This window comes from Heteronotia binoei, chromosome 11 (assembly GCF_032191835.1).
Source record: "Heteronotia binoei isolate CCM8104 ecotype False Entrance Well chromosome 11, APGP_CSIRO_Hbin_v1, whole genome shotgun sequence".
Classification (NCBI taxonomy): Eukaryota; Metazoa; Chordata; class Lepidosauria; order Squamata; family Gekkonidae; genus Heteronotia; species Heteronotia binoei.
In genome coordinates, this window is record NC_083233.1 from 80449307 (window position 1) to 80469082 (window position 19776).

At 50.6% G+C, this 19776-nt stretch overlaps 1 protein-coding gene across 1 annotated transcript in view; it reads left to right on the forward strand.

Annotated features, from left to right (window-relative positions):
* Positions 1 to 3266: 3266 nt before the first annotated feature.
* ACAD10 (acyl-CoA dehydrogenase family member 10) overlaps positions 3267 to 19776 on the forward strand; it is a 55255-nt gene continuing 38745 nt past the window's right edge. The window contains 8 exon segments of the mRNA XM_060249645.1: positions 3267 to 3443; positions 3446 to 3460; positions 9773 to 9921; positions 13365 to 13559; positions 15235 to 15393; positions 16832 to 16991; positions 17554 to 17695; positions 19136 to 19204. Coding sequence (XP_060105628.1) covers positions 3272 to 3443; positions 3446 to 3460; positions 9773 to 9921; positions 13365 to 13559; positions 15235 to 15393; positions 16832 to 16991; positions 17554 to 17695; positions 19136 to 19204 — 1061 coding nt within the window. The 5' untranslated portion in view covers positions 3267 to 3271.

Genomic DNA, 19776 nt, shown 5'->3' on the forward strand with positions numbered 1-19776 from the left:
CACTTCCGCCTCCCGCTCCTCTGACCCCTGACCCCGCCGCGGCTGTCAAGCACGCCTGCGCAGAGCGGTCACGCGGCAGGCAGGTCAGTGCGGGCTCTTCCCTGCAGAGTGGCGTGACGCGGCGATCTCGCGAGAACCGCCAAGGAGGGCTCGGCGTGGTGTCGCCTCGGGTCAGAGGTCACGGAGGGTCTGTTGCTTGGCAGCGGAGTGTTTTCCTAAGGAGGGAGGGGAAGGGATGCTCAGGTTGCCAACTTCTGCTTGGCAAATTCCTGGAGATCCGTGGGGTCTGGAGGAGCGAGAAAGCTCAGCCAGGATGCAGTTCCACAGAGTTTCCCCCTGAGCTGCTGGTTCCTCCAGGGGAACTGAACTCTGTTGTCTGGAGATTGATTGTCATTCTGGGAGGGATCTCCAGGCCTCACCTGGACGTTGGCAACCCTTGGGAGAAAATGTATTGGGAGGGGAAACACTGTGGACACAAGGGGGGAAACTGAGGCAGGCAGTCGGGGTATTGTCGAGCTCCACACTAGAAAAACCCCTTCCCTTGGAGAAAATGGCAACTTTGGCGTCACATTCTTGCTGAGCTCCATCCTCGGACGACTTGTCTTCCAGAGGCTCTGCTCTCAAATCTCCAGTAATTTACCAACCCAGAGTTGGTAACCCTAGGGGCTGGCTGGAAAAGAGGGTGGCTGCAAAGTCCATGCGTTGACAGTGACAGGCTTTCCTGAAAGGGGTGTTGCTATAATAATAATAAACTTTTATTTATATCCCGCTGTCCCTGCCAGGGCAGGCTCAGGGCCTATAAGACGTGCAGCACAATTTTATGCCTCCTTGGCTCAGCAGGGCTTAGCTGCAAAAAGGCTTGGGGCACCTCAGAGGCGTTTTGTGCCACCTGGCTGTAGTGGTGGGTACACTGATGTTCAGAAAACCTGAACTCATCTTCCCTTTCCCACTAAAAGACACTAGAAGTTGCAGTGCTAATGTGTAAACCTTAATGTATGCCATGGAGGGCAACAGGTCCTGAAAGCCACATTGGGAGAATATCGACTTAGCATGCAGAACGTCCCAGATTCAATCCCCAGCATCTCCAGTTAAAAGAACCAGGCAGTTGGGGATGTGAAAGACCTCAGCCTGAGACTCTGCGGCAGCTGCTGCTAGTTTAAGTAGCTAATACTGACCTTGATGAGCCCATGGTCTGATTCAGTATAAGGCAGCTTCATGTGTACAATCAAAGAATCCACCTATCTAGTATTAGAGGTGAGGACTTCCAGGCATGTTTGAACTCAACACCTTTCATTTTGGAACACAGCCCACATGTCCTGGGAGTTCAAGAAGTAGACACCAGCTGGAAGAGAAAGAGAGCATAATACCAAAGTTGCCTTTCGTGTTTCTGTGGGTTTCTGCGCATTTTATTTCTGTGGGTTGTTAATGACCACATCAATCTGCCTTCTACCGAATCAGACCAATGGCCATGAAGGTCAGTCTCACCTACTGGCAGTGGCTCTCCAAGGTCTCAGGCTGGGGTCTTTCACATCACCTCCTTCCTGGTCCTTTTTAACTGGAGATGCCAGGGACTGAACCTGGGACCCTCCACATGTCAAGCAGATGCTCTACCACTGAAACATGGCCCCTCCCCAATAGAGAGAAGCCTAACTCCAGAAATTTGGGGAGGTTTATTGTACCTAGTATATTTTGTGTTTGGATTTGCAAACACAAAAACAAGGAGAGCCAGTTTGGTGTAGTGGTTAAGTGCGGACTCTTATCTGGGAGAACCGGGTTTGATTCCCCACTCCTCCACTTGCAGTTGCTGGAATGGCCTTGGGTCAGCCATAGCTCTCGCAGAGTTGTCCTTGAAAGGGCAGCTGCTGTGAGAGCCCTCTCCAGACCCACCCACCTCACAGGGTGTCTGTTGTGGGGGAGGAAGGGAAAGGAGATTGTGAGCCTCTCTGAGACTCTTTGGAGTGGAGGGCGGGATATAAATCCAATGTCTTCATCTACCTCACAGGGGGTCTGTTGTGGGGGAGGAAGGGAAAGGAGATTGTGAGCTGCTCTGAGACTCTTTGGAGTGGAGGGCAGGATATAAATCCAATATCTTCATCTACCTCACAGGGTGTCTGTTGTGGGGGGGGGGGGAGGTAAAGGAGTTTGTGAGCTGCTCTGAGACTCTTTGGAGTGGAGGGCGGGATATAAATCCAATATCTTCATCTACCTCACAGGGTGTCTGTTGTGGGGGAGGAAGGTAAAGGAGCTTGTGAGCCGCTCTGAAACTCCTTGGAGTGGAGGGTGGGATATAAATCCAATATCATCATCATCATCATCATATTGAGCCAAAAAAGGCAAGGTTGATATAAATCCTTTGAATGAATAAATATGCTGTAATTGGTCTGAAATAAAGGAAAGAAAATGCTTGTAAAAGGAAGAACCTCCCAAACACAAGTCGCTTTACAGTTAGAGACTGCAGAAGAGGCTAAATAAAATGCAGCTGCTAGCCAGAGTGGTGTAATGGTTAGAGTGTCGGACTAGGATCTCAGAGAACTGGGTTCAAATCCCTACTCTGCCATAGAAGGCTTGCTGGGTGACCTTGGGCCAGTCATGCGCTCTCAGCCTAACCTACCTCAAAGGGCTGTTGTGAGGATAAAATGGAAAAGAGGAGGAATGAGGTAAGCCACCTTGGGTCCCCACTGGGAAGAAAGATGAGGTAGAAATGAAGTAAATAAATGCAATTAACTGTGATATGCTTCTGGGCATTGCAGCTCCGTGTAGCATTAGTGAGGGCAAAGTTGCCGAACTCAGATTCCAGCTGGCCTGGCTCATCATGCTTGCTATAGGACACATGCTATAGGGCAGCTGCTCAGAGCTGGGGCCTCAGTTGTGCTCAGGCCTACACAGAGCTCTTCAGGTGGTGCTTGTTCCCCTTTCTGACTGCTAGAGCTGAGCTGAGCTACGTGCCATGCCAGCCCAATGGGGAGGGGGTGCTCCTGAGGTTGCCAGGCGCCCTCCCCTCCTCACACTCTGCCCTCCCAAATCTCCAGGAATTTCCCAACCCAGAGCTGGCAACCCTAGGTAGCAGTAGTGGCAAACGTTGTGCCCCCCACCCCCCAAAAAACAAACCTGCCGCTGGAGGCCGCAACCTCACTTTGTTTGACAACCTGCCATGGCTAGAGGTGCAGAGGTAGAAGCTGGTGTGGACTGGTTTGGAGAGCGAATAGCTTTGTCAAGAGGTCGTTACTGATACTTCTAAAACATCTCCTCTTTGCGTTTAAAGTTCTACAGAATGTGCATTGGGAAGCTTTTCCAAGCCTGTTACCGCCACCATGCCAGGAGGAAAGCAAGACTCTTACAGCATGCCGGCTGTCGGGGTCTGAACTCGGCACTGGGAAGGAATTATACATCCTGTCCCTATAAAGCTGTGATCTTTGATATGGGTGGTGTTCTCCTTCCTTCCCCTTGAAACTGGCGGCAGGTGAGTGCTTCTTCTGGGGGCTTGCGAAGTTTGTCTGTTTCTCTGCGAAATGGTTTACTGCCTGGGAGGGGATCTAGGGTGTGGGTTTTTCATCCGTTGAGCGTCCAGTGGGATGTGGGAATGTGGTCAGTCTGATACTTCAGCCATGAACATTCCAGAGTGGGTTGTCCTATATGATTCAGAGTTTTTTGTAGCATTCTGCATCATTCAGATCCGCTAGGCCTGTAAAATGACACTCTTCTGGCAGGCCTTTAACCTGGAATGACTGAAATGGGACTAGGGAATGGGACTAGGCTGCAACCTTATATTCTGAACGCCATCTGAAATGTAATAATGTAATAGTGTCAACTGATATTAGCACCAAAATGTTTTAACTGTTTTAATAATGTAATGTGAACTGTTTTTACGTGTTGTGAGCTGCCCTGAGCCGGTTCTGGAAGGGAGGGCAGGATATAAATCCAGTAAACATAAACATAGTCCAAATCAAGTGCAAATGGTGAATTTGATTTCTGTGAGTGTCTCAAGAGTCTAAGCGGCCCCGTGGCGCAGAGTGGTAAAGCTGCAGTACTGTGGTCTGTACTCTCTGCTCACAACCTGAGTTCGATTCCAGCAGAAGCTGGATTCAGGTAGCCGGCCCAAGGTTGACACAGCCTTCTATCCTTCTTAGGTCGGTAAAATGAGTCCCCAGCTTTGCTCGGGGGAAAGTGTAGATGACTGGGGAAGGCAATGGCAAACCACCCTGTAAAAAGTCTGCCGCGAAAACGTTGCAAAAGCGACGTCACCCGAGTTGGAAACGACTGGTGCTTGCACAGGGGACCTTTCCTTTCCTCAGAGCCTAGCATTTCAGACTGATTTTCTCATTTTATTTCTTATTTTGCTTTGTTCACCATTTTTTTTCATGGGCATCCAAGGCAGCTGAGAATCAGATCTAAAACATTTAAATAATCTCAATAGTAAGTGGTAAATCATAACTTCTGTGATTAAAAGGGGGCTCATAAAACGTTATTTACAAGGGTCTCGTTTCTAATGTGTTGCTCGCTAGAGTCTCTGATGTGTTCCTTTGTGTTTTGTGTTCAGCATTTTGTTCATAAATGACTAGGCTTCCCAATCCGCAGGTCCCAGCGGGGGATCCCCTGGTTTTACAGGCTTCCCCCTCCCCCAGCCAGCTGGCCGGCGGGGGAAGCCCTACCCCCACAGCCAGTATGCACCTCCAGGAACGATTCCCATAGGGAATGATGGGGAATTGATCTGCGGGTGTCAGGGGCTCTAGGGGGGCTGTTTTTTGAGGTAGAGGTGCAAAATTTTCAGTATAGCATCTAGTGCCTCTCCCCAAAATACCTCCCAAGTTTCAAAAGGATTGGACCAGGGGGTCTAATTCTATGAGCCCCAAAAGAAGGTTCCCCTATCCTTCATTATTTTCTATAGAAGAAAGGCATTCTAAAAGGTGTGCTGTCCCTTTAAATGTGATGGCCAGAACTCCCTTGAAGTTCAGTCATGCTTGTCACACCCTTGCTCATGGCTCCGCCCCCAATGTCTTCTGTCTCCACCCCCAAAGTCCCCAGATATTTATTGAATCGGACTTGGCAACCCTATAAATGACCCTTCAGTTCCACTTTTATGACCATTTTTGCCAGGCTCCTTCCCAGCAAGGTTACCAGCTTGCTAGGATATTATTTCCCTGATGTGCAAATGCACCCAGCCAGGGCTTTTCTATTTTTTTTTAGCAGGAACTCCTTTACACATTAGGCCACACCCACCTGATGTAACCAATCGTCCAAGAGCTTACAGGGCCTACTGTAAGCTCTTGGAGGATTGGCTCCATCAGGGGTGTGTGGCCTAATAGGCAAAGGAGTTCCTGCTACAAAAACCCCCGTGCACCCAGCCAACTAACCAACTGTGCAGTGAAAAAAAAAAACATGAAGCCCCTCCAAATGGTGCCTGCCTGGCTCCTTCCAGATCATCATCTTCTTTCTGGACTCTAGCTGGACCCACCAGATTAGCTGTCTCTGATAGGGTTGCTAAGTCCAATTCAAGAAATATCTGGGGACTTTGGGGTGGAGCCAGGAGACACTGGGGGCAGAGCCAGGAGCAAGGGTGTGACAAGCATCATTGAACTCCAAGGGAGTTCTGGCCATCACATTTAAAGGGACAGCACACCTTTTTAAATGTCTTCCATAGGAAATAATGAAGAATAGGGGCACCTTCTTTTGGGGCTCATAGAATTGGACCCCCTCGTCCAATCGTTTTGAAACTTGGGGGGCGCTTTGGGGAGAGACATTAGATACTATATGGAAAATTTGGTGCCTCTACTTCAAAAAACAGCTCCCCCGGAGTCCCCAAAACCTCCAGATCAATTACCCATTATACCCTATGAGAATCGATCGCCACATAGGGAATAATGAAGTGCTCTGCAGATGTTTCCCTCCCCACCCCTGTTTCTGGCGACTCTGAAGCAAGGGATTGGCCTCTCTACTCACGAGTTGCTGCCAGCTTCTTTAAAGTAACACAGACACACCATCCCAAGAGGAAGCCTTTCAATCGGAGACCGAAGCCTCCGGAGGTGGAAAGGCACATGGTCCTCTGGGGGCGGGGCTTTCCCCCGCCGGCCAGCTGACTGGGGGCAGGAAGGAGCCTGGGAAAGCGGAAGAACCCCCGCTGGGACCTGAGGATTGGCAAGCCTAGTCTCTGAGCATCCTGTTCACTCATGGTCTGCAGCCTCGGACACCTCCGATCTGCCATGGGGTGTCTTTGATATCAAAAGCTAGCCCCAAAGCCATTCCTTAGGCCAGGGAGGTCCCTCCTCCAACTGGGGACCATGGGACACTTTTCTTGGTTCTAGAACGTAGGCAGGGTGAGGTGGGGCTCTCGCCCTGATTTGTCAGGGAAGAGCTGATTGGCTGTGCAGATTGACGTGACGTTTTCCAGTGGCTGCTGCCCCCACAGTGTGGTTTTATTGCCTCTCTTTCTCTGCACTTGGGCTCCCTCGGTGTGTGCGGCTTTGCCTCCTGCAGCAGCCATTCTGTGGTGGCACCTGCCCACCACCCTTGTCTCAAAATCCCAAAGATGCCTGCAGGCCGAAAAGGGTTGGCGGGCCACTCCCTTCGCCTGTCATTCCTGAGCCTCCCAGGACAGGGAATGTTGCATCTTTCACATGGTCCTTCTCAAGGGCAGCACGCTGTGCAGAAGGAAGGGAATGCTTTCGCCTCCTAGAAAAGTGCCCCCCCAACCTTTTTGGCACCGGGGGCCGGTTTCGTGGAAGACAGTTTTTCCACGGACCAGTTGGGGGGTGGCGCTGGGGGTTTTGGAGAGCCAGTTTGGTGTAGAAGAAGAAGATATTGGATTTATATCCTGCCCTCCACTCCGAAGAGTCTCAGAGGGGCTCACAATCTCCTTTCCCTTCCTCCCCCACAACAGACACCCTGTGAGGTAGATGAAGATATTGGATTTATATCCTGCCCTCCACTCCGAAGAGGCTCAGAGCGGCTCACAATCTCCTTTCCCTTCCGCCCCCACAACAGACACCCTGTGAGGTAGATGAAGATATTGGATTTATATCCTGCCCTCCACTCCGAAGAGGCTCAGAGCAGCTCACAATCTCCTTTCCCTTCCTCCCCCCCACAACAGACACCCTGTGAGGTAGATGAAGGTATTGGATTTATATCCCGCCCTCCACTCCGAGGAGTCTCAGAGCGGCTCACAATCTCCTTTCCCTTCCTCCCCCCCACAACAGACACCCTGTGAGGTAGATGAAGATATTGGATTTATATCCCGCCCTCCACTCCGAGGAATCTCAGAGCGGCTCACAATCTCCTTTCCCTTCCTCCCCCCCACAACAGACACCCTGTGAGGTAGATGAAGATATTGGATTTATATCCCGCCCTCCACTCCGAAGAGGCTCAGAGCGGCTCACAATCTCCTTTCCCTTCCTCCCCCCCACAACAGACACCCTGTGAGGTAGATGAAGATATTGGATTTATATCCCGCCCTCCTCTCCGAAGAGTCTCAGAGCGGCTCACAATCTCCTTTCCCTTCCTTCCCCACAACAGACACCCTGTGAGGTAGATGAAGATATTGGATTTATATCCCGCCCTCCACTCCGAACAGTCTCAGAGCGGCTCACAATCTCCTTTACCTTCCTCCCCCACAACAGACACCCTGTGAGGTAGATGAAGATATTGGATTTATATCCCGCCGTTCACTCCGAAGAGTCTGAGAGCGGCTCACAATCTCCTTTGCCTTCTCCCCCACAACAGACACCCTGTGAGGTGGGTGGGGCTGGAGAGGGCTCTCACAGCAGCTACCCTTTCAAGGACGACCTCTGCCAGAGCTATGGCTGACCCAAAGCCATGCTAGCAGGTGCAAGTGGAGGAGTAGGGAATCAAACCCGGTTCTCCCAGATAAGAGTCCGCACACTTAACCACTATACCAAACTTGCTCTCCTGGTGTAGTGGTGAAGTGCGCAGACTCTTATCTGGGAGAACCAGGTTTGATTCCCCACTCCTCCAGTTGCAGCTGCTAGCATGGCCTTGGGTTAGCCATAGCTCTGGCAGAGGTTGTCCTTGAAAGGGCGGCTTCCGTGAGAGAACATAAGAGAAGCCATGTTGGATCAGGCCAATGGGCCATCCAGTCCAACACTCTGTGTCACACAGTGACAAAAGATTTTATACATACACACACTGTGGGTAATAGCCACTGATGGACCTCTGCTCCATATTTTTATCCTACCCCCTCTTGAAGCTGTCTATGCTTGTAGCCGCCACCACCTCCTGTGGAAGTGAATTCCACATGTTAATCACCCTTTGGGTGAAGAAGGACTTCCTTTTATCCGTTTTAACCTGGCTGCTCAGCAATTTCATCAAATGCCCACGAGTTCTTGTATTGTGAGAAAGGGGTACTTCTTTCTCTACTTTCTCTATCCCATGCATTATCTTGTAAACCTCTATCATGTCACCCCGCAGTCGACGTTTCTCCAAGCTAAAGAGTCCCAAGCGTTTCAACCTTTCTTCATAGGAAAAGTGTTCCAGCCCTTTAATTCTAGTTGCCCTTTTCCGGACTTTCTCCAATGCTATAATATCCTTTTTGAGATCTCTCAGCCCCACCCACCTCACAGGGTGTCTGTAGCGGGGGGAGAAAACATAGGAGATTGTAAGCCACTGAGACTCTGATTCAGAGAAAAGGGCGGGGTATAAATCTGCAGTCGTCTTCTGCACTCCTCCACTTGCAGCTGCTGGAATGGCCTTGGTTCAGCCATAACTCTCGCAGGAGTTGTCATAAGAACATAAGAGAAGCCATGTTGGATCAGGCCAATGGCCCATTCAGTCCAACACACTGTGTTACACAGTGGCCAAAAAAATTATATTTTATATATACACACACACACACACACACACACATATATATATATACACACACAGTGGCTAATAGCCACTGATGGACCTCTGCTCCATATTTTTATCTAACCCCCTCTTGAAGATGTCTATGCTTGTAGCTGCCACCACCTCCTGTGGCAGTGAATTCCACATGTTAATCACCCTTTGGGTGAAGAAGTACTTCCTTTTATCCGTTTTAACCTGACTGCTCAGCAGTTTAATTGAATGCCCATGAGTTCTTGCATTGTGAAAAAGGGAGAGAAGTACTTCTTTCTCTACTTTCTCCATCCCATGCATTATCTTGTAAACCTCTATCATGTCCTTGAAAGGGGAGCTGCTCGTGAGAGACCTCTCAGGCCCACCCACCTCACAGGGTGTCTGTTGTGGGGGGAGAAAACACAGGAGATTGTAAGCTACTGAGACTCTGATTCGGAGAGAAGGACGGGGTATAAATCTGCAATTCTTCTTTTTTACTGCCCCAGGCTGCCCCGCCCTCGCCCTTGCGCATCCCTGCCCCTACAGAGGTCTTTAAATGGGGCGGGAGACTGGGGCTGTTTCTGCCACCTCCCCATTAGGCATCTGCCTCCCCCTCCCATTTAAAGACCCCTGCCTATCGCCTGATTGGCAGGAATCTATAAATGAGGGGTAGGCTAAGGTCGCAGCAGTGCTGCCCCTTTCGCCAGCCCGGGACCCGGGTGGATGAAAAAGACAGTGTGGCCTCACTCCAAGGCTGCCTCCCCTGCAAGGGGAGGAAGGTTCAGAGTGAGGCCGCACTGCCTCTTTTGTCCGCCTGGGTCCCATGTAAAAGGGGCTGTGGGCTGCTCTGTCTTGCTAGCAGGCCACAGACGGGTGGTTGGGGACCCCAGTCCTAGAAGGTCTTTCCTGCCCGCTGCTCCCTAAAGATAAGTGTCGGTTCCTCATCCATTTGTCTTCTTTCTTTTAGAGTGGGAAGTCCAGAATTGTGTCTCTCCTGGCACCCTGAGGCAGGCCTTAATAACTGGAGGGGAGAGCAGGCCCTGGATGAGGTTCATGAGAGCGGAGCTGAGCCCGGAAGAGTTTCTACATGAATTTGGGCTGCAGTGCTCCAAGATCGTAAGCCACTTCTCTGCTTGGTTTTGGGGAGGCATCGTGTGAGTGTTTCTTGAGCTGGATTCCTGCAGTATGCAGAAAAAGAAATGAAGCGATTCCTCCATGATGGTCTGTCTGACTATTGCAGGAGTTTCCACCCTCACACCAAGAAACTCATCTCATTCTAACCTCAAGCCTGTGAGGCTGGTTAGAATGAAAGAACGGGGCTGGCTGCATGGAGATTTGAACCTGGCTTATTTATTTATTTATTTGTAATTTATATCCCGCCCTTCCCACCAGGTGGCTCAGGGCGGCTTACAACATAATAAAATCTAACATAAGAGTCTAAAATTAAGCATAAAAGTTTAAACATTTCACAAACATAGTTAAAATCTAAACATTTCACACAGTTATATACTTAAAACATTAGGAACATACAGCGATCTTACAAACTACACTCAGTTTAAAGTTTCAGTGCCGGTTAGTTGTAAGCCTGCTTCCATTGTTCTCGCTTCCACTTTATCCCCACAACAGCCCTGTGATGTAGGTTAGGGTGTGGGTTTTTATTTATGTATTTAATTGATGTATAGCCCCCATTCGTCACCCATAGGGACTCAGAGGGATTTACACCATCCTTCTCGCCTCCATTTTCTCCTCACAACAACCCTATGAGGTAGATTAGGCTGAGAGACTGATTCTGTCCTTTGGTGGGACAAAGACTCCTTAAAATGAAGCACGGTGGCTTAAGTCTTCACTCACTGGTGGAAGACACTGACTGAGGGGAATAGATGATTCTCTTGAGGGTGGGGGGAGGAATTCCATAATTTTGGTGCCACAACTGAGGAGGCCATTTCTAGGATTGCTTCCCATCTAATTTCACCTGAAGCACGGCACCTGAAGATGACCCTAGCCATCAAGTAGGCTCTTAAGGGAGGCAGGTCCGAGGCCGCCCAGGGCTTTAAAGGTCGATGCCAGCACCTTGAGTTGGGCCTGGAAGCAAAATAGAAGACAGCGTAGATAGACCAGGATGGGAGCCCCGTGGCGCAGAGTGTTAAAGCTGCAGTACCGCAGTCCTCAGCTCTGCTCACGACCTGACTTCGATCCCTGGCAGAAGCTGGGTTTTCAGGTAGCCGGCTCCAGATTGACTCAGCCTTCCATCCTTCCAGGGTTGGTAAAATGAGTCCCCAGCTTGCTGGGGGGAAAGCGTATATGACTGGGGAAGGCAATGGCAAACCACCCCGTAAAAAGTCTGCTGTGGAAATGTTGTGAAAGCAACATCACCCCAGAGTCGAAAACGACTGGTGCTTGCACAGGGGACCTTTCCTTTTGAAGAGCCCCGTGGCGCAGTGTTAAAGCTGCAGTACTGCAGTCCTAAGCTCTGCTCACGACCTGAGTTCGATCCCGGCAGAAGCTGGTTTCAGGTAGCCGGCCGGAGGTTGACTCAGCCTCCCATCCTTCCGAGGTCGGTAAAACGAGTCCCCAGCTTGTTGGGGGGGAAGTGTAGATGACTGAGGAAGGCAATGGCAAACCACCCCGTAAAAAGTCTGCCATTAAAACGTTCTGAGAGCAGCGTCACCCCAGAGTGTGAAACGACTGGTGCTTACACAGGGGACCTTTCCTTTTTCTCTCTGACCGAAGTCTAACGCTCTGTCTAGCTCCTCCCTCTTCTGGAGTTCTTTTTTCCTCTTTTGCACTAGAAAATGGTGCAGGGTGCCAAAGGCAGCATGGTATTGTCATGCAATATAAGAAGATTCAACCGAGGTCACATCCATGCTGGGTGTTTGCTCCAGTTTAGATGCTAGTGGGAAGCAGATGTTTTCCCCAGCTTCCACACATCTTGGTGCTTTTGTGCACCTTCCAACTCCCCCCCCCCCCCCGCCTTTCCCATGATCTTTCCAAAACCTACTTGACGACGATCTTTTTAGAAAGATCATAGCAAAGGCAGGGTGGCTGCTGTGTAGGTGGGAAGGACCAGATCTTTCCTAGACCTACTCATATGGACACCATTTTCATTGCCTACTCCCCTGGCCACCAGAAGGCTTTTCAGAGGGGAGAATTCATTGGTCATTGTCAAATCGCTGTAGCATTATGATGCTTTCACAATTAGTCTATTCGTGATTTTATAAACCCTGCAAAGGCTGCCCTCCTGCCTCCGGTGCCAGGGAAGACAGCCCCCAATGGGGGTTGGGGTAGGGAAAGAGGCAATGTGAAGCCCCATTTACCCTGCACTGATTCAGTGAAGCCCCATTTACCCTGCACTGAACAGTCTGGTGGCATTGCTGGATTCCGGCCTCCTGTCGGATACACAGGGCGGCAGCGGTGGCCAGAGGTGCCTTCCGCTAAAACCAGCGAGTGAGCCGACTGCAGCCTTTCTTAAGAAAGATCTCACCACTGCGGTAAACACCCTGGTGACGTCTAGATTAGTGGACTGCAAAGCACTTTGCACGGGGCTGCCCTTGAAGGGTGTCTTGAGACTGCAACCGGTACTGAATGCTGCAGCAAGAATGCTATCCGAAGAGGGCTGTCACAATCGTATCGCTCCCATCCTGGTCTATCTACGCTGTCTTCCAGTCTGCTTCCAGGCCCAACTCAAGGTGCTGGCGTTGACCTTTAAAGCCCTGGACGGCCTCGGACCTGCCTCCCTTAAGAGCCTACTTGATGGCTAGGGTCATCTTCAGGTGCCGTGCTTCAGGTGAAATTAGATGGGAAGCAATCCAAGAAATGGCCTTCTCAGTTGTGGCACCAAAATTATGGAATTCCTCCCCCCCCCTCAAGAGAATCATCTATTCCCCTCAGTCAGTTTCTTCCACCAGTGAGTGAAGACTTTTCTGTTTTGTCTGGCATTTCCATACTGACCCTCCCTCATGTTTCCACCTTTTTTTTTTGCACCTTTTAAAACATGTTTGTAGCGGCCCCGTGGCACAGAGTGGTAAAGCAGCAGTACTGTGGTCTGAACTCTCTGCTCACGACCTGAGTTCGATTCCAGCAGAAGCTGGATTCAGGTAGCCGGCCAAGGTTGACTCAGCCTTCCATCCTAACGAGGTCGGTAAAATGAGTACCCAGCTTGCTGGGGGGGGGGGGGGGGGCGGGAAGTGTAAAAGACTGGGGAAGGCAATGGCAAACCACCCTGTAAAAAGCCTGCTGTGAAAATGTTGTGAAAGCAACATCACCCCAGAGTTGGAAATGACTGGTGCTTGCACAGGGGACCTTTCCTTTCCGAACATGTTTGTACTTTTTTAACATGTACCCAGAGCAATAGTTCTAGCCGGGATAGGACGATTAATGAAATTGAATCAACAACAACAAAGTGGGTTTTTAAATGTCTTTTTATTGTTTGCCACCTTTGGGGCCCAAGTTGGGCAAAAAAGTGAGGCACAAAGGTTTTAAATAAAAAGCCTCCCCAATGTTTTCTGTCAAAAGAAGCGTTTGGTATTGGTGAGTTGCTGACATGTCTCCTTTTCTTCTAGGCAGATTCCCCCGTTCCAGTGGCTTCTTTTCTTTCTGCTCTAACCAGCGATGCAATGACCAAACAGCTCCCAGTTATGACAGAGGCAATAAAGTGTATCCGGATGGAAGGCCTGAAGACGGCAGTGCTGAGTAACAATTTTTATTTACACAGCAGAGAAAGCTTCCTTCCCCTGGACCGGAAACAGTTTGATGTGGTGAGAGAACATAATTGATAAGAGAAGCCACACTGGATCAGGCCAGTAGCCCATCCAGTCTACCATTTAAGTCTGGCCCCAACACAGGGCCAGAACCCCAGAAGCCCTCCCATTGTTGCCCCCCCACCAAGCACCAAGAATACAGAGCATCACTGCCGCAGACATAAGAACAGAAGAGAAGCCATGTTGAATCAGGCCAATGGCCCATCCTGTCCAACACTCTGTGTCACACGGTGGCCAAAAAAACCCAGGTGCCATCAGGAGGTCCACCAGTGGGGCCAGGACACTAGAAGCCCTCCCACTGTGCCCCCCCCCAAGCACCAAGAATACAGAGCATCACTGACCCAGACATAAGAACATAAGAGAAGCCATGTTAGATCAGGCCAATGGCTCATCCTGTCCAGCACTGTGTCACACAGTGGCCAAAACACAGGTGCCATCAGGAGGTCCACCTGTGGGGCTGGAACTCCAGAAGCCCTCCCACTGTTGCCCCCCCTCTCAAGCACCAAGAATCCAGAGCAGAGGTGGCCAAACTTGCTTAACATAAGAGCCACATAGAATAAATGTCAGAAGTTTCAGAGCCACAAGAAATGAACATTGGATGTTTGAGAGATGCAAGACAGGAAGGAAGGAAGGAGGAAAGAAAGCAAATAGATGGGGGGGAGAGAGAGGTGGAAAGAAAGCAATTTTAACTTTAAGTGCATTCTCCAAGCCGCTGGCATTGTGCTGGGGCCATGAGACTGAGCTGCCTGCACAGAGCTCCCTGGGTCTCATCTTGCCCTAGGCAAGTTGTGCTCTCTCAAGCTTAGCCCCAGACAACAGGAGGGCATTAACAGTCACCTGCCCCCGATCTGCGTGGACCAGGCTGGTCTCATCCCATCAGATCTCAGAGGTTAAGCAGGGTTGGCCTTGCTTAGGACTTGAATGGGAGGCCATCAAGGAAGCCCAGGGTTGCTACGCGGAGGCAGGCAAGGGTGAACCGCCTCTGAATGTCTCTTGCCTTGGAAACCCCAGGAAGAGTCGGCAGAAGTCAGCTGCATCTTGACAGCCCTTCCCACCATCACCTCACAGGGCCGAAGGCCTTTGTACCGTAGAAAGCAGTATATCATTGTTGTAAACCAGTCACACTGACTACCGAATGAATGAGTGAATGAATGAGTAGGAATGAATGAGAATGAATGAATGAAAATGAATGAGAAGGAATGAATGAAGTGGCTGCCTGATGCTGGTGACTTTTTACGCAGAGTGTGGTGTTGGTTACAAAGGGACTAGAATCTTAAGCGTTTCCTGAAAACCATCAGTCCTGCAAATAGGTAAAAGGGTGCTAAAGATACCACCTCCCTCAGCCTCCACTTGCCTCCTTGTTCCACTTTACTTCCACCAGGCAGCCATTTCCCCTCCTGTCCTCCATTTCTAAAACAGAATAGGCCCCAAGTGCATTATAAGGGCTTTTTTTTTTTAGCAGGAACGCCCAGGGACACAGTTCCCGCAGGCTTGGCATCAGGGGGTGTGGCCTTATATGCAAACGAGCCGCTGCTGGGCTTTTTCGATGGCAAAGTCCTGTGTGAAACAGCGGTGACATCAGTGGTGCGTCTTATTACGCAAATGAGTTCCTGCTGGGCTTTTCCTGCAATTCAGATCATACCCATCCGAATCTCTTGCCTTTCCTGCCTAGATAATCGAGTCTTGCCGGGAAGGGATCTGCAAACCGGACCCCCGTCTCTACAAGGTGTGCTTGGAGCGTTTGGGTGTTCAGGCAAAGGAGTGCGTCTTTCTGGACGACATTGGGCAGAACCTCAAAGCCGCTGCCCAGCTTGGCATTAAAACAGTGAAGGTGAGCGGCAACACAGTGGGGAGATCTCTGAGCCCTAATGCCCAGTTATAAGATGAGAGAAGCGTTGCAAAGAAGGGACTCAGGATGCAGAGTTAAGATGTGCGTAGGGATTAGCTGGATGGGAGCAGAGGAGAAATGCTTTGGGGGCAGAGCATTGGATTTTGTAGCGAGAGGAGAATCCCGCGTCCCTGTTCAGCTCTAGGGAGTCCCTTATTCGGAATGTTAAAATATCAGATTCTCAGTATCTGTGTCCATCCCTAGTAGGTCCTAATAGGAGAGCCAGCATGGCGGAGTGGTTAAGAGTGGCAAGCTCTATCCTGGAGGACTGGATTTGATTTCCCCACTCCTCCTCCACACGAAGCCAGCTAGGTGACCTTGGGCCAGTCGCAGTTCTCTCGGAGCTGTTCTCTCAAGAGCAGTTTCTGTCTGAAAGTTCTCTCAGACCCACCTACCTCGCAAGGTATCAGTTGTGAGGGGAGGGTCATAAGCCACTTTGAGACTCCTTAAAGTAGGGAAAGGAAAGGTCCCCTGTGCAAGCACCAGTCGTTTCCGACTCTGGGGTGACGTTGCTTTCATGACGTTTTCACGGCAGACTTTTTACGGGGTGGCTTGCCATTGCCTTCCCCAGTCATCTACGCTTCCCCCCCCCCAGCAAGCTGGGGACTCCTTTGACCGACCTCGGAAGAATAGAAGGCTGAGTCAACCTGGAGCTAGCTACCTGAACCAGCTTCCGCTGGGATCGAACTCAGGTCGTGAGCAGAGGGCTCCAACTGCAGGACTGCAGCTTTTCCACTCTGCGCCACGGGGCTCCTTCAGTGTAGATAGGAAAGGTCCCCTGTGCAAGCACCAGTCGTTTCCGACTCTGGGGCGACGTTGCTTTCACAACGTTTTCACGGCAGACCTTTTTACGGGGTGGTTTGCCATTGCCTTCCTCAGTCATCTACACTTTCTCCCCAGCAAGCTGGGGACTCATTTCACCGACCTCGGAAGAATGGAAGGCTGAATCAACCTCAAGCCAGCTACCTGAAAACCCAGCTTTCGCTGGGATAGAACTCAGGTCGTGAGCAGAGAGTTCAGACCACAGTACTGCAGTACTTCTGCTTTATCACTCTGCACCATGAGGCTGCTAAGGTAGAGAAAAGCAGGATATAAAAACCTACTCTTTCTTCCCCTTCAGACTCCGTTTAAGAACCTAAGCGGGGCCTTGCTGATCCTGGCCAAAGATGTATTTAGTCGAGCTCCCTGCCTCCCAACAATCTCCAGCCTGTGGGGACACTGAGGGAGAATGAGAAGGCAAAGGCTTTCTTCCCCAGCTCTTCCTCCCCAGTTTCTAGCGCTGCATATGTACGTGGCAGTTCTGTTTAATGGTCCCCCTGCTCCCCTTTGCCCCTGGAGCCTGTGCTCGCTCTCTCAACCTTCTTTCTTCTCTTTGCATTAGGTTGATGACCCGGATTCAGCTCTCCGTGAACTGGAGGCCTGTTTGGGCTTCCCTTTGCAGCGCTCCGTCCCCTACACCCGCCCCGTGAGGCCAGCAATGGAAATCCCCAAAGAGCCTCTCCAGAAATACCTTGAAGGTATTTGGGGGGCTCAAGCCGAAGGTATGAGCGCCTTTTCTTTCAGAAAGGGATAGTACTCCCGTTAAAGAGATACGGGTCTTATGAAGTGCCAGCAAACACTGAGCTTCTAAGGTGTCAACAGAGGAGGCTAACCGGCCATCTAATCGGCCAAATATGTGTTAGTTGCCGTGTCCGTCTGTTAAAACAAAAATCTAGTCGCCCTCTTCTTTCAGCCTGACCTTCATCGGGCACTGCTCACTTTTTTTGGTAGTCGTTTTAGACTTCCCAGGTCATTCTGGCAAGTTCCTTTTCCCTGGCAATCATACAATACCCTGCATATGCACTCCTGACGAGCAGCCTTCCCTCTAAGCTGAGTTAGCGTGGGCCAGCACACAGCTTTTTAGCCTCCAGCTTGCAGATTTTTGTCTTAGCTCAGGAAGGATGACCCCAGAGCACACACATTTCTGCAGCTGCTCACAACTTTAATGCCAGGAGCTCGCAAAGTGGAATCTTGGCTCACAAGACCCTGCAGCTTAAAGGGCAACATCGCTGACGAGTATCAAATCCCTTTTCACTCACTGATCGCTCGGCCTCCAATTTCCAGGACCTCTGCTACTGCGCCAGTTCAGCCACGGGCAGTCCAATCCAACTTACTACGTCCAGTTCGGAGATCACCACGTGGTCCTTAGGAAGAAGCCGCCTGGCAAGCTGCTGCCCTCTGCTCATGCTGTCGAGAGAGAGTACAGGTGAAAGGAGAATCACTGAGAATCATGGAGTTGGAAGGGGCCTCCAGGGGCCTCTAGTCCACCCTGTGCACAATGCAGGAACGTCACAAGTACCTCCCCCTAAATTCACAGGATCTTCATTGCTGTCAGATGGCCATCTAGTCCCTGTTGAAAAACCTCCAAGGAAGGAGAGCCCACCACCTCCTGAGGAAGTCTGTTCCCCTGAGGAACCCCTCTAACGGTCAGGCAGTTCATAGAATCACAGAGTTGGAAGGGACCTCCAGGGTCATCTAGTCCAACCCCCTGCACAATGCAGGAAACTCACAAACACCTCCCCCTAAATTCACAGGACCTTCATTGCTGTCAGAGGACCATCTAGCCTTTGTTGAAAAACCTCCAAGGAAGGAGAGCCCACCACCTCCCGAGTTGGAAGGGACCTCCAGGGTCATCTAGTCCAACCCCCTGCACAAGGCAGGAAACTCACAAACACCTCCCCCTAAATTCACAGGATCCTCATTGCTGTCAGAGGGCCATCTAGTCTCTGTTGAAAAACCTCCAAGGAAGGAGAGCCCACCACTCCCAAGGAGGAAGCCTGTTCCACTGAGGAACCGCTCTAATGGTCAGGCAGTTCATAGAATCACAGAGTTGGAAGGGACCTCCAGGGTCATCTAGTCCAACCCCCTGCACAAGGCAGGAAACTCACAAAGACCTCCCCCTAAATTCACAGGACCTTCATTGCTGTCAGAGGACCATCTAGCCTTTGTTGAAAAACCTCCAAGGAAGGAGAGCCCACCACCTCCCGAGTTGGAAGGGACCTCCAGGGTCATCTAGTCCAACCCCCTGCACAAGGCAGGAAACTCACAAACACCTCCCCCTAAATTCACAGGATCCTCATTGCTGTCAGATGGCCATCTAGTCTCTGTTGAAAAACCTCCAAGGAGGGAGAGCCCACCACCTCCCGAGTTGGAAGGGACCTCCAGGGTCATCTAGTCCAACCCCCTGCACAAGGCAGGAAACTCACAAACACCTCCCCTAAATTCACAGGCTCTTCATTGCTGTCAGATGGCCATCTGGCCTCTGTTGAAAAACCTCCAAGGAAGGAGAGCCCACCACCTCCCAAGGAGGAAGCCTGTTCCACTGAGGAACCGCTCTAACAGTCAGGCATTTCGTGCCTGCCAGACTCAAACTTTGTGGCGTAGCAGTTAGTGCAGGGGAAGACCAGGGAGAGCCGGGTTCGGCTCCCTCTTCTCAGCTGTGCCACTCTATGGGTAACTTCAAGTCAATCACTGTCCGTGTGACCTACCTCAGAGGGTTGTTGTGAGAATAATAGGGGGGGGGGGAAGGGGAGAATGATGTATGTTGCCCCGAGCTCCTTGGAGAAAGGGGGAGGTAAAAACAATAAGTATGAAAACCACCACATCATTCCCGTCTCAGCTCATTCCTTTTTTTCCCCCCCAATAGGGTTTTGAAGGCTCTTGCAGGTGCTGGCGTCCCAGTTCCAAAAGTTCTCTCTATGTGTGAAGATTCAAGGTGAATTTCTTCAGCTTTGTTCAGGTCGATTTATTTCTGTTCCAGTTCAGTGATCATGACACAAATCGGACATCATAGATCTTAGATCATAAGTGAAATGCCCTTTTGTGCAGGCTTGACTCTTTTTAATCACTTCGACTGCAATACAGAATAATTTTGTCACTGACATTGCAATATTTTCAGTTTAGTGTAGTGGTGAAGTGTGCGGATTCTTATCTGGGAGAACCGGGTTTGATTCCCCACTCCTCCACTTGCAGCTGCTGGAATGGCCTTGGGTCAGCCAGAGCTCTCTTCTCTGGGAGAACCAGGTTTGATTCCCCACTTCTCCACTTGCAGCTGTTGGAATGGCCTTGGGTCAGCCAGAGCTCTCTTATCTGGGAGAACCGGGTTTGATTCCCCACTCCTCCACTTGCAGCTGCTGGAATGGCCTTGGGTCAGCCAGAGCTCTCTTATCTGGGAGAACCGGGTTTGATTCCCCACTCCTCCACTTTTAGCTGCTGGAATGGCCTTGGGTCAGCCAGAGCTCTGGCAGAGGTTGTCCTTGAAAGGGCAGCTGCTGTGAGAGCCCTCTT